The sequence below is a fragment of the Trachypithecus francoisi genome, unplaced genomic scaffold (assembly GCF_009764315.1).
Source record: "Trachypithecus francoisi isolate TF-2019V2 unplaced genomic scaffold, Tfra_2.0 Lachesis_group9, whole genome shotgun sequence".
Lineage (NCBI taxonomy): Eukaryota > Metazoa > Chordata > Mammalia > Primates > Cercopithecidae > Trachypithecus > Trachypithecus francoisi.
Genome location: NW_022681474.1, coordinates 51,197,466 through 51,211,680, shown reverse-complemented (window position 1 = coordinate 51,211,680; position 14,215 = coordinate 51,197,466). Strand labels below are relative to the sequence as shown.

At 38.6% G+C, this 14,215-nt stretch overlaps 1 protein-coding gene across 6 annotated transcripts in view; it reads right to left on the bottom strand.

Annotated features, from left to right (window-relative positions):
- Window positions 1-14,215, bottom strand: part of BMPR1A (bone morphogenetic protein receptor type 1A) — a 166,046-nt gene that overhangs the window by 13,952 nt on the left and 137,879 nt on the right. For all 6 annotated transcript variants that reach the window (XM_033209015.1, XM_033209016.1, XM_033209011.1 and 3 more), the window contains 3 exons: window positions 10,885-10,981; window positions 10,653-10,752; window positions 1,249-1,393 (listed from right to left, as the gene is read on the bottom strand). In XM_033209015.1, the coding sequence (XP_033064906.1) occupies window positions 1,249-1,393; window positions 10,653-10,752; window positions 10,885-10,981 (342 nt within the window). The remainder of the gene's footprint in view (window positions 1-1,248; window positions 1,394-10,652; window positions 10,753-10,884; window positions 10,982-14,215) is intronic.

Here is a 14,215-nt window from a genome sequence, read left to right as displayed (position 1 = left end):
GTTGCTAGTGCATATGAATTCAATGATATTTGTACAATGACTGTATTCTGCAACATGATAAAGTCATATACTGGCTGCAGTAGTTGTACCATTCTTGGGATTTTCTACATAAACAATCATGTTGTCTGCATATGAAGGCAGTTTTACTTTTACCTTTCCAATTCAATTAGAGTTACCTAATAAAATGAATTTTAAAATTAGAGATCAGAGTGGGTGCGGTGGTTCACGCCTGTAATCCTAGCACTTTAGGAGCCAAGGTGGGAGGATCACTTGAGGCCAGGAGTTCGAGACCAGCCTAGTCAACATGGCGAAACCCCATCCCTCCAAAAAAACAAAAAACAAAAACATAGCCAGGCGCGGTGGTGCATCTGGTAATTCCAGCTACTTCGGAGGCTGAGACGGGAATTGCTTGAACTTGGGAAGCAGGGGTTGCAGTGAGCCGAGACTGGGCCACTGCACTCCAGCCTGGGTGACAGAGCAAGACTGTCTCAATACAATTAAAATAAAATAAAGTAAAATAAAAAAAATAAAATAAGAAGAGATCAGTTTCTTTCAACTTAATACAATTAAAAACTAAAACCTATCTGGGTATCTAGCGTTCATAACACAGGTCCTCTCAAATAAGAGTTCCTACGACCCATAAATCTGAGTATTTCCATATATAAATGAACCTGCTGGGATTATCTTTTTTCTCTCATACCAAGAATCAGTCCAAATTTGTTGGAATTTATTTGTAATCCCCTTTAAAATTATTTTTTACTGAACTATGTTTTGGTAGTAGTATACTGAGAGAAGCATCCTCTCTAAGCATATCTGTTGAAACTTTTTTATTTCAGAATCTGAAATAGTTACAGTTCCCTCAATCAATCCATTTAACCTTACAGATGCAAGGAATCTTATACCTGATTCTTCTTTCAGTCGGCTGGTAAAATGCTTAGAGCAAAACTTGTGAGCTAACTCTTGCCTTTCATACAGGACTCCATGATCTAACTTCCCCCGCCCTTCTCTGCAGGACTTGGTTCCTAACCTTGTTTACAGCTCTATCTTACTTGCCTATTTTATTTTTCTTGGTTCACATTTCTTATTTTTAACTAATTTCACCTTGCAATAACGCACACCTCTTTCTAAATAAGGACAAAAAAAGTGTCCATTATTGTTCCCTGATCTGCAATAATTATACTGTCCACTATCATGAGGACATATTCTAAATCAACACACCATTCATGTTTATAGGAACTTTTAACTTACCAATAAAGGTAGTCCAGACCCACTACCAGAACTTTGTGACTGGTCAATAAGGTCTTTTAGTGATTCTCCAACTGGAATAAATGCTTCATCCTGTTCCAAATCACGATTGTAACGACGTCTGCTTGAGATGCTCTTGCAATAATGTCTTTTAAAAAAGCAGAAAACAATCTACATTAAAAATGAAAAACTATAAAACCCTAAGGTTAAGAAAACCTTGAGATTCTCTATACTGTTATCCTTCCCTCAGACAAAATCCTATCCAAATTAGTCTTATCATTGGATAATATATCCTGTTAAATACATCTAGAAATGGAGTTCAGAGTTCTACGTATCATGTTAAAATGGAAAGATGTCTATGGTATATTGGCATGTAAAAAGAAACTATCAAAATTAGATGTGAAGTGTCATCCTAGCTATAAAAAAAATACGACTTCAAATAATCACAATATACATTTCCTTACATTCCAACCCAAACCTTGAAGTCGTATTTTCAGACTTTTGCCAACTTGATAGATATGAAACAATGCCTTCTTCTAATATGCTTTCCTCTGGTTACTAGCGAAATTGAATTTTTTTCCACAGTTCAGTTTTTTTTTTTTTTTTCCTGTGAACTGCCTATTCACATTTTTAACAAATACATATTTTTTGAGATAGGATCTAGCTCTGTTGTCCAGGCTGGAATGCAGTGGTATAATCTCAGCTGACTGCAACCTCTGCCTCCCAGGCTCAAGTGATCCTCCCACCTCAGCCTCCTGAGTAGCTGGGACTACAAGCACGTGCGACCATGCCCAGTTAATTTTTTTTTTTTTTTTTGGTATTTTTAGTAGAGATGGGGTTTTGCTATGTTGCCCAGGATGGTCTTGAACTCCTGAGCTCAAGTAATTCTCTAAGGAAATATTCCCTATTTCCTTAGAAGCAAAACTACTTCTGGTTTCTCTGGTCGTCTTCTGGAGAGACACCGATGCCGTTCTGCATCTTGCTTCTTACCTGGGGTATCATTCCACAGAAGTACACAAGTGTCACCTTTTTCTTTAAAGGCTAGACAGTATTCCACTGTATGGCTGCTAACCATTCACCTACTGGTAATATTTCTTTTTCTTTTTCTTTCTTTCTTTATTTTGAGACGGAGTCTTAGTCCCCTGGGCTGGAGTGCAATGGTACAATCTCAGCTCACTGCAACCTTTGCCTCCCGGGTTTAAGCAATCCTCCCTGCCTCAGCCTCTCGAGTAGCTGGGATTACAGGCACCCGCCACCACATCCGGCTAATTTTTGTATTTTTATTTTTTATTAGAGATGGAGTTTCACCATGTTGGCCAGGCTGGTCTTGAACTCCTAACCTCAAATGATCCACCTGATTCAGCCTCCCAAAGTGCTGGGATTACAGGCGTGCACCACTGAGACTGGCCACCTACTGGTAATATTTAGATGGTTTCTAGTCTTATTGCATGCAAGTGTGAAACACAATTTTCTACCATATCTGTAGTAGGAATTACTGAATTTGGAACTTTGATGGAGTGCCCTACTGACCTCCTCAACAGCTGCACCAGTTGGAATCCCTCCACCAACATATGAGAATGCCTATTTTCCCTACACCTTTATCCCTACCCTTGTGTTATAAACTTTTAGAACTCAGTTTTAAACTTTATCAAATTTTATATTTATAGAACTTAATATTTAATTTTATCAAGCATCTTTATTCGCCTACCTTTGAATGTCATACAGTTCCCCATGGCTTGGTAATGAAAAAGCCATCCCTTGTCTCCCCTCCCCCTCCTATCCAGTTTCCACTTCTTAGAATAAAGAATTGTGACTTTTTGAAGCTTATTTAATATTTACCTCATTCTTTTTTCTTTCTTTTCTCTCTCTCTTTTTTTTTTTTTTTGTTTTGAGACAGGGTCTCACTCTGTCTGATCTTGGCTCTGTCTGATCTTGGTCTGATCTTGGCTCATTGCAACCTCCACCTCCTGGGCTCAAGCAATCCTCCCACCTCAGCCTCCCCAGCAGCTGGGACCACAGATGTGTACAACCATGCCCGGCTAATTTTTGTATTTTTTTGTAGAGATGTGGTTTTGCCATGTTGCCCAGGCTATATCTTTGTGTTGGGAATATTACAATTCTTCTCTTAAAGACTAGCTACTTTGAAATACACAATAAATTACTAACTGTAATTTCCCTACTGTACTATCAAATACTAGAACTTATTTCTTACATTAGTAATTGTAGTTTTGTGCCCCTTAATCAACCTCTCTTCATCCATCCATCTTCATCCAACCTCCCTCCCTCCACCCTTCCTAAGCCTCTGGTATGTTATTCCACTTACTACCTCTATGAGATCAACCGTTTGAGCTCCCATGTATGATTGAGAACATGTAGTATTTGTCTATGACTGGCTTATTTCACTTAACATAATGAACTCCAGTTCCATTCATGTTACTGAAAATAACAGGATTTCATTCTTTTTCTGGTTGAGTAATATTCCACTGTAGAGATCACATTTTCTTTATCCATTCACCTGCTGACAGACACGGGTTGATTCTACATCTTGGCCATTATGAATAGTGCTTAAACATAGGGGTGTGAACAGGCCTTCAATATACTGATTTCCTTTTGGATATATATCAAATAGTGGATTGCGAGATCATAGGGCACTTCTAATTTTAGTTTTTTGAGGGACCTTCACACTGTTCTCCATAGTAGCTGTGCCAATTTACATTTCCACCAGCAATATGCTGTGGTTCCCCTTTCTTCACAGCCTCCCCAGCATTTGTTTTCTTTTTGATAACAGCCATTTTAATTGGGGTGAGGTTGATATCTCATTGTGACAATCTCTGCTATTCTTAACATGATGTACAACATCCAGATAAACTTATGAGACCCACTAAAAAGCAAGGAAAAATCACTCACTGCCAAGAGGGCAGGCAATCAAGAGGACCAGTGGCAGACAGCACTTGTGCTGGAGCTGCCAGTTGGGCCTTTCACAGAACTGTGATTAAAAGGGGAAAGCACCTGGTGAAGGTGGTCACAGGAATACACAGATGGAGAGTCTCAGCAGAGAAATGAAGTCAGACAGGAATGTGAGAAAGGGAAAACATGCTATCAAAGATGAAGAATTAGTTTGATGAGCTCAACAGTACATAGCTCAGATGGACACACGTGAAGAAAAAAAAAATCTATGCATTTGAAAATAGGTAAATAGAAATTACCTGAACTAAAATACAAAGAGAAAAAACGAGTGAGAAAAACCGAAGAATTAAAGAGCTGTGGCACAACACCAAATAATCTAATATATATAATTGGAGTCTCAAAAACAGAAGAGACAGATAAAAGGACAAAGTGTTTTTAAAAAAAATAGTAGATAATTTTGCAATAATAATGAAAGATATAGCAAACCATAGATTCACTAAGCTCAGTGAAACCCAAACCAGAGAAAATACCAAAAAAGAAACACATACTTCTAAATGTATTGTAGCTGAGTTGTTTAAAATGAAAGATAACGGGAAAACATTAAAGGATGCCGTGAAAAAAATTACATATAGTACATCAAAGACAAAATGTATGTCAGAAGGTATGCAAGTGGAAGATAATGAGTGACAGCTTTAAGGGAAACGAACTCGAGCCCACCCAGATTTCTACAGCCAGTGAAAATACCTTGGGTAAATGAAGGCAAAAGACTGCAGACAGAAGCTGAGAGGACTTAGAGCCAGCAGACCTGCACTACAAGAGGTTAAAGAAATTCTTCAGGCAGAAGGAATATGGTATCAGATGAAAACTTCTAAACATGTATTTAGAATTAAATACATGGAGAGTGCTGAAAGTAATAAAAATACATGTACATATAGGGCATATTTTCTTATTTTTAATCACTTTGAAAGCTGATTGGCAGTTCCTTTTTTAGGTAGTTAGAAAATGTTTATGTTCTTTCGTATTAAAACATTACTTGGCAATTTTTTTTTTCCCTGTAATCACTGATTTAGAAAGTCATTAAATTCTTAATATTTAACTACTGTAGGACCAGGAGTCCCCTAAAGACAATGAGGATAAAGGGTCCATTATAAAGCCAGAAGCAGGCTTTTTTCATCTGACAAATGCATCTGTGATACTATTTCCCAAGCAGAAATTCTGGGCCAAGGGTGGCTGGCAAACATCAACAAGAGTAAGTATCCACTGTGTGCCAAGCATGAGGGACACACAAGATTCACCATGGGCACCCTTCAAATTTCAAGAGGAAAATGGCAATTTAAACAGCCAGCCAGTTGATCATCAATATTAATGGTTAAGTAATCTCTGCTACCACTGAGATTCCTGTTGAATGGAAATGCAGACTTTTGGCAAATATGCATGAACAAGTAAATGAATACTTGCCAATGTAAAAAAAATGCAAGATAAAATTAGTAAGTGTTATGGGGGCAGATCACAGGATCTAAGCAGTTTGAAGGATTAAAGGAGCTACAAAAGAGGATGCCAGAGGAAACAACCAGGAACTGGCTTATGGTACGGAATGATGCCTCGTCCACAGTAGAGGGAGGAGGCCACGGTTCCAGAGAAGGTTTTAGAGAAGGTACCAGTTTTGAGGGTCATGGGTCATGAATGTAAATGTGAATGGAGAATAAATTGCAGACGTATCTAAATTGGAGGAAAACAATCACATTAGAAAAAAGGGAAACAAAATATTAATGAGGCAAACAAAACAGACAAACCTTAATATGCTGACGGACAGTCCTCTCTTTAATCTTATCCTTTTATGGTTTGCTATGGAGAACAACTTGTGCCTTGTTCAAGTTCAACTAAATATGAATGAATATTCCAAATTACAGATTGCGTATATCTGATCAATAATGAATCTTCACGTAGACTCAACTAACACATGAAGTACAAAAGCTAAATAAACAGGGCAGTCACAAAGTTCTATGTAGTATTTAGTTTAGAACTATAAAAAAGCCTACATGACCAGTTCCTGATGTCTGATCGCATGTTCTGTGGAGTGTTATAGTCACCCACTTGAGTGTCCATGGCCTGAGTCTCAGATGAGTGGTATTTTTTGTTCATCTTAAAAGATATTGTTAGTTTGTGTCAGGGTCACTTGGATCCACTTCCAGCTCTTCATTCTTTTATGTGGATTCTTATCTCCACCTGGCCTGTCTTCCCTTCACATTTCTAGTTGAACGGTAGCTCTAAGGGGGTGGAGTTCTTTCAGGTTTTCTGTATGACTGGAAGTCTTCCCATTACCTTCATTTTTGAAGGATATTTTCTCTGGCTATAGAATTCAAGGTCTGTGACGTTTTTCTTTGGGCACTTTAAAGATGTTGGTTGACTATCTTCTTGAGTGCACTGTTTCCAACAAAAGGTCTGCTGTCATCCTCAACTTTGTGCCTCTGTAGATAATCTGCCTTTTTCCTTGCTTCATTTAGTATTTTCTCTTTATTATCGGTTTTCAGCAATACGATTATCATGTGCCTTAATGTAGTTTTCTTCATGCTTCTTCTACTCAGGGTTTGCTGAGCTTTCAGATATATGGGTTCATGGTTTTCATTAAATTTGAAAAAGCTGAGTGCGGTGGCTCACACCTGTAATCCCAACACTTCGGGAAGCCGAGGCAGGTGGATCACTTGAGGCCAGGAGTTCAAGACCAGCCTGGCCAACATGGTGAAACCCCGTCTCTACTAAAAATACAAAAATTAGCCAGGCTTGGTGGTACATGCCCATAATCCCAGCCACTCTGGAGGCTGAGGCATGAGAATCGCTTGAACCCAGGAGGTGGAGTATGCAGTGAGCTGAGATTATACCACTGCACTCCAGCCTGGGTGACACAGCAAGACCCTGTCTCTAAAATAATAATAATAGATAAATTTGAAAACATTTGATCATGATTTCTGTACATTTTTCGTCCCTCCTCTCTTCTGGGAACTCCAATTATGTCGATATTAGGCCATCTGAAGTTGTCCCGCAGTTCACTGATTCTCTATTAATTCCTATGTCTTCATGTTCACTCATCTTTTCTTCTACAGTGTCTGTTACCAATTTCATCTAGTATATTTCATCTGAGATATTATAGATATCATTTCCTAAAGTTTCATTTCAAGATCTTTTACAAAATCTTCCATGTCTTGATTTAACTTTTGTACATATAAAATACAGTTCTAACAACTATTTTAATGCCATTGCTAATTCTAAGGTCTGTATCAGTTCTGGGTCAGTGGTTTTGATAGCTTCATTTCTTTCCTCATTATGGGCCATATTTATATGTATTCATTTATTCACAGTATTCATTTATTGGATGGCAGATATTGTGAATTTTACCTTGTTATATTCCTATAAATACTGTTGAGTTTTGTTCTAGGATACAGTGACTTAGAAATGGTGTGATCCGTTTGGGGCTTGCTTTTAGGGTGAGACCAGAGCCATGTTAAGTCTAGGGCTAATTATTCCCCACCACTGAGGCAACATCCTCCTGAGTCCTTCAACCAAAGCCTGTGAATTATGAGGTTTTCAATTCTCACAGCTGGTATGAACAGATCCTACTCCCAGCCTTGTGTGAGCACCAAACACTGTTTCCTCAATCATTTCAGGTGTTCTTTCCCCAGGCTTGGTAGCTTCCTCACGACTCCTCGAACTGAGACAGCCTGCTGGCTACACCTGGACTCCCCTTGTGATGCCCAACCCAAAACTCTGTTCAGGGAGAAGGTGGGCAATCACAAGGCTCAACTCACTTGGTTCCTGTTTCTCAGAGATCAGTATCCTTCACAGCCTGATACCCTGATTGGCAGCTGTTAGTATACAGGTAGGGTTTACTGATTACAAGCTTCACTGTAATATAATCTGCCTGGACCATTTCACTGGGCCCTAACAGCAGTATTTTTAGGTTTCATCTCTTGGGCTGAACAGATTTCCCTAAGAAGAAACATCCTATCTATTGCTTAGAGAGCACACACCTGGCTGATAGGCTTCTTTACTCTGTGGCTGAAGGCACCGCAGGCAGTCTGAAGACACACTACAATGAAAAGTGTAGGTAGCTCTGCGGTAACGCAGCATGAAAAAAAAAAAAAAGTACAGGTAGCTCATATTACAAAGGGCTGATTTCTGAAATATAAAGAGCTTCTATAAATCAAAGAGAGAAAAAAATCTATGTAATTCAAGAGAAAAACAGGCCCCCCCAAAATGAACACATGATTTAAATAAAAATATAGATGGCTCTTTTCTTAAAAGAAAAGTAAAAGCATACTCAACAATATTTTACTATATACATTATAGGCCAGGGCCGGTGGCTCAGACTGTAATCCCAGCAGTTTGGGAGGGTGAGGCGGGTATATCACTTGAGGTCAGGCATTCAAGAACAGCCTGGTCAACATGGTGAAACCCCCGCCTTTACTAAAAATAAACAAATTAGCCAGGTGTGGTAGTGCATACCTATGATCCCAGCTACTTGCCAGGCTGAGGCATGAGTATCGCTTGAACCTAGGAGGCAGAGATTGCAGTGAGCTGAGATCACTGCAATCCAGCCTTGGAGACAGAGTGAGACTCTGTCTCTAAATAAATAAATAAATAAATAAAATAATTTAAACATTACAGTGCCCTTGTGTAATAAAGAAACCAATGTATAAAAAAAGTATTTTAATATGAAAAATATAAATTCAAATCACCTTGATATATTATCACCTGTCTTACTGGCAAGATTCAGTTATTTGACAAAGCTGATTTCTGAAATATAAACAGCTTTTATAAATCAAAGAGAAAAAAATCTATGCAATTCAATGGAAAAACAGGCCCCCCAAAATGAACACATGATTTAAATAAAAATACAGATGGCTCTTTTCTAAAAAGAAAAATAAAATAAAATAAAAACACACTCTGACAAAGCTTAAAATAACTGATTGAGCATACTTGCTTGCTTTTACTAGTCCATTAAAACAGCAATGAAGAGTTTTAAACTTCTTTGTCTAACAGCCAAGGAGAAAAGGAGATAAAATAACAGTAAACACTATTGGAATTCATGAAGCAAATGAATGAGTAGTGACTTTGCAGACCCAAAAAGTCTGATTCTTAGGCTAGAAATTGAGAAAACCAAGAAGCAACCAGTTTATACTATGGGGCTGCCCCAAGAACTTCGGAACCGGCCATTGTGGTTATCCCTGGAAGTAAAGCTGACCAAGATGACTGCTTGAAAGTCAATTTTCAGAAAGTCAGACACTGGATTATCCAATACTATGTTAACAAATCACTCCCAAACTGAGTGGCTTAAAACAGCAATTGTAATCTCACTGTTTCTGTGGATCATGAATTCAGAAGTGACTTGATTGGGTAGCTCAGGGTCAGACGTCAGCTGAGACTGCACTCATCTGAAAGCTTGACAGGAGTTTGCAGTCACTTCCAAGGCGGCTCACTCACAAGGCTTACAGGTTGCAGGCTGGGTATTGGCAGGAGGCCTCAGTTCCTCCCTGTGCAGGCCTCTCTCAGAGCTGAGTGTCCACATAGCATGATGCCTGGCTTCCCCCAGAGTGAGTGATCCCAGAGACCATGGTGAAAGCTGCAAAGCTGTTTATAATGTAGACTTGGAAATCACTTTTGCCATATCCTATTTGTCACACAGATCAGCCCCGATGTGTTACGGGAGGGGATTGGCCCCAAGGGGAGAAACCCCAGGCAGTGAGAATCACTGGGGGCCATTTGGGATGATGGCTACCTCAGATGTGGAGCTCTCCTCTCAACCCCATCTCCTACTCTGAATAATCATGTGACTTTCCCATCACCTTTCTAACAGAAGATTCCAAGTCTATTATCTGGAAAGACTCAAAACACAGTTTCTCAACCGTGGTACCCCATTGTTGAGGGTGAAGAATTATAATAAAAACAAGGAGGTATGCAAACATCTTTTCCTCAGTAATCTGAAGTGTTTCCTTTATCATATGCTAAATTGCTTTATGTACTTGGGTTTATTTATGGGTTTACTAACTTGTTTCATTGATCTATCTAGGTCGGTATGATAATGTTTTATTATTAAAGTTTATATCCATTAGGGACTATCTCTTATTACTCTTCTTTTTTGGCAATTGTATTCTGAAATCGTGGCTACATGCAAACAATTCTGAAGCTCCAGATTTCTAAAGAATTATAACACAGTGGGTTTCTTGGGAGAGACTGAAAACATTCAGATACCAGAAAGCTCACTATTCCATTAATAAGAAAACCGTAAGTATTCATGAACATATAAGAAGTATGAAATTGTGCCCAATTAATTAATTGGTAGTAAGGTCCTTTTCCCTTACGAGTACGAGAACGATAGTCTAGTTACATAAAGGAGATATACAACCACAGAACACAAGTTAACGGTTTCTGCAATGGCTTTACAAATAGCTGTTGACATCTAATATTTGACAAAATATTTTGCTTCAAAATAAATATCTTCTTACTTGTAACAAAAGCAGCTGGAGAAGATGATCATAGCAATTATGCAGACAGCCATAGAAATGAGCAAAACCAGCCATCGAATGCTGCCATCAAAAAATGGACCTGACAATAAAAGTAAACAAGGAAATAAACAATGAAATGAAAAAATAATCTGAAGTGTTCAATTCTAGGTAGCTTGGTAAAATCAGAGAAGATATTTGAGAAGCATGCTCCGATTTTTCTCGGCTAACCTACCTATGACAACAGGGGGCAGTGTGGGTTGCAAATACTGGTTACATAAATTGGTCCGACAACATTCTATTGTCCGGCGCAGCTGGGCTTTTGGAGAATCCTAAAAGAAGAGTAATGATAAAATTAGAAATTGTTTGGTATTTTAAACTGATGATATGTCATTTTAGTATTCATAAAATACAATTTCTAATTCAGTGAGCGAAAGGGGCCTGCAAATTTTATATGTAAAAACAGATTACTGAAAGACTAAAATTTGTGCTGAAATAGTGAAGACTGCAAAATGACTTTTCTTAAGAACATATCTATGTGGATGGTGTGTTAGAGACACTACATTAGAATATCAAACCCGAACTTAGGTAATTACAATTATAAACTGGTCTGGTACATATAATCTCACTGTGGTACTGAGATGTGGATGAGATTTAAGATCAGACTAAAAAGTTGGGGGTGTCCTAGTCCAAAGAAAAGGCTGGTTAGCAAGGCAGCTGAGCGTGCAGAGGCCACTACAGACCCTGCCAACCCCAGCCATGTCGAAAGTCATGAGCCTGATGCGGAGGCAAGCTGAGCATCTGTGGTGAGGGAAGGGCAAACTACAGAAAGCATTCCTGAGAGATGATTACAGATCACCAGTCAGAGAGGAGACTGTCCCTAAGAGAGCAGAAAGCTAGCACAGAGAAGGGCAGTAGCACTTACATGTGATGTTTTATTGGATTAACAATATAATATCTGACAAGTTGAATGCTGCCATTTCAGCACAACCTGTGGAGAACTGCCATTCTGGACCAACATGTGAACAGCAAAGAACGTTCGTCACTATGGAAGTCACAAGAATGTAAGCAGAAATTAAGGAAAAGCCTCAGTATAATCAGCTATGACTTTAAAAAGGTAAACATGAGCCCATGACTTCAGATTCTGTTGGGAAGATGGTCAAGAGCATTTGGAAATCTCCAAATACATATTTTATATTTTAAATGAAGTTTTATTAATAACTTTTACACAATTTTTACTTTTAAATGATCATAAGGAGAGAGAGAAAAAAGTTAGGCTTAAACTGGAGAGTCTGAAATAATCCCAGATTCAGAGAAAACTTACAAGAAGGAGGAAATGAAAATCATATAACTAACTATGAATGAAAGAAGTGCCAAGCATCCAAGAGGGTTCCAGGAAAGCTAAAATGAGCTTGGCCTTGCAGAAGAGAAAAGTGCAAAGAAAAACCAAGGAAGAGTTTCTCTGGCAGCATGGGGTTTCTCCAAACAACAGATGTACTGCTGACATGACAATGGATGATAAGGACAAAAATGAACAATTCTTCAAGTCCTGTCTTGTTTCTTCTTCTCTATGAAGGATGCTGACAGGGATGATGAAGGTAGCTTAAACACTACTAAGTGGGAAATGACATCCCAAATGTATGAAGAGATCTTACGATGCTTTTGTATTCTACATGAGTTCCTATCTTCTAAGTTAGGTGAATTATATCCCAGGAAGACGACAGCCCTTGTAAGAGAGATGGCTGAAAGACAGGTGAAATTTAAAGACTTTAGAAAAATAGAGCGTTGGAAACTATGATAGATAATTGAATGTTGTATTTTTATATAAACATATTTTTTATATAAACTATATACATGTTTACATGTATATGTTATATATGTCCCTTTTCTTTAAAAGAGAAAGAAAGTAGACTTTAAGCTGTGTGTGGTGGTGTGTGCCTACAATCCCAGCTACTTGGTAGGCTGAGGCATGAGGATCACTTGAAGCTATGAGTTCAAGTCCAGCCTGGGCAATGTAGTGAGACCCTATCTCTAAAAATAATAATTTTTAAAAAGAAGCCAAAAATAGACTCTGCCAACAGATTAAGGCAGCATAGTACTACAGAAAATACAAGGGTTTCAGAATCAAACAGTTTGAATCCTAGCTTTCCCAGTTGTTCACTTTGTGACCTTGAGCAAGTAATTTATCTCTGGGCTTTAGTGTGCTAAAGAATACAGGTTAAAAAAAATATCATCTGGGCACAGTGACTCACACCTGTACTCCTAGCACTTTGGGAAGCTGAAGCAGCAAAATGGCTTGAGCAGAGAAGTTTGAGACCAGGCTGGGCAACATAGTGAGACCCCATCTCTATAAAAAATTTTTAAATCAGCTAGGTGTGGTGGTGCATGCCTGTGGTCCCAGCTACTCAGAAGGCTGAGGTGGGAGGGTCACTTGAGCCCAGGAGGTTGAGTCTGCAGTGAGTTGTGATTGCGCCACTGCACTCCAGCCTGGGCGATGGAGCAATACCCTGTCTTTAAAAAAAAAAAAATCTGCTCCATTGAGTAGTTGGAGGAAATCAAGGTAGAATATACTGACTCCCCAGGATACTATACACATGTAGCAAATATTCAATAAATTAATTTCCCTTCCTCTGTGCTTGACATGAATCCCAGATGAGATTCTAGACTAAGCCAAAAAACTTATAAGCCCCTAAAGACCCAACATGGCTTCACTAAGAATAAGCAACACCTGTCTTACTCAGGTTAACTATGTATCTGGGTAGGCAAAAATTGGGTTTCTCGAGGTTATGAATTTGGGTGACACAGCCTTTCCTTTCCCTGTACTCTCCACCCCTCCCCTCTGCCAGTCAATTTGTATTTCTAGATTTATGTGGAGAATATGAATTTTTGTGGGAAACAAATTTACTCGGCACTTATGAAGTAAGAGATTCTGACTTAAATAAACTTATTCAGTGTGCTCAAACTGGAGACAGTATATGAGGAAGGAACTGAAGCCAAGTTACAAAGAACAGCAGCGAGGTTTCTGAAAAATAATTTGTCCTACAGGAGGAAACAGAATAAGCACAATTTACCAGTGCGGCCTGGGGAGTGCAAAAACGTGAGACCTGGTGAGAGACACTCACATCTGTTCTGCACCACACCTGGCAGTGCGTGAAGACACTGGGGAAAGGGTTAGGATGAGCATGAGAGAGCTGTGCTTGGGTGACGTTTACCAAGAAATACAGAAAGTTAGATAAGTGCTGGTCAAAATTTTTGCTGGCATAACCCAATTCTTAAAAGCAACGTATCCTTCACATATTTTTCAGGTGACACTTAAAAATTTTCACCATAAATTTAAATGGCTGCAATATATTAATAATTTCTGGCTTACTGTACATAACGACACTTTGAAATAGAATTGTTACCTCATTTTGAAATAGAAGTGTTACATCATTTTTAATGCATTCAGTGGAATCTAAATAGCATGCAATTTGATACCCATTATCATCATTTTAAAGAATAAATGAACAAATGTTTCTTTTAGCAATGAGAAATTTTACACTACAACTCTTACTTCTCCTTGAACT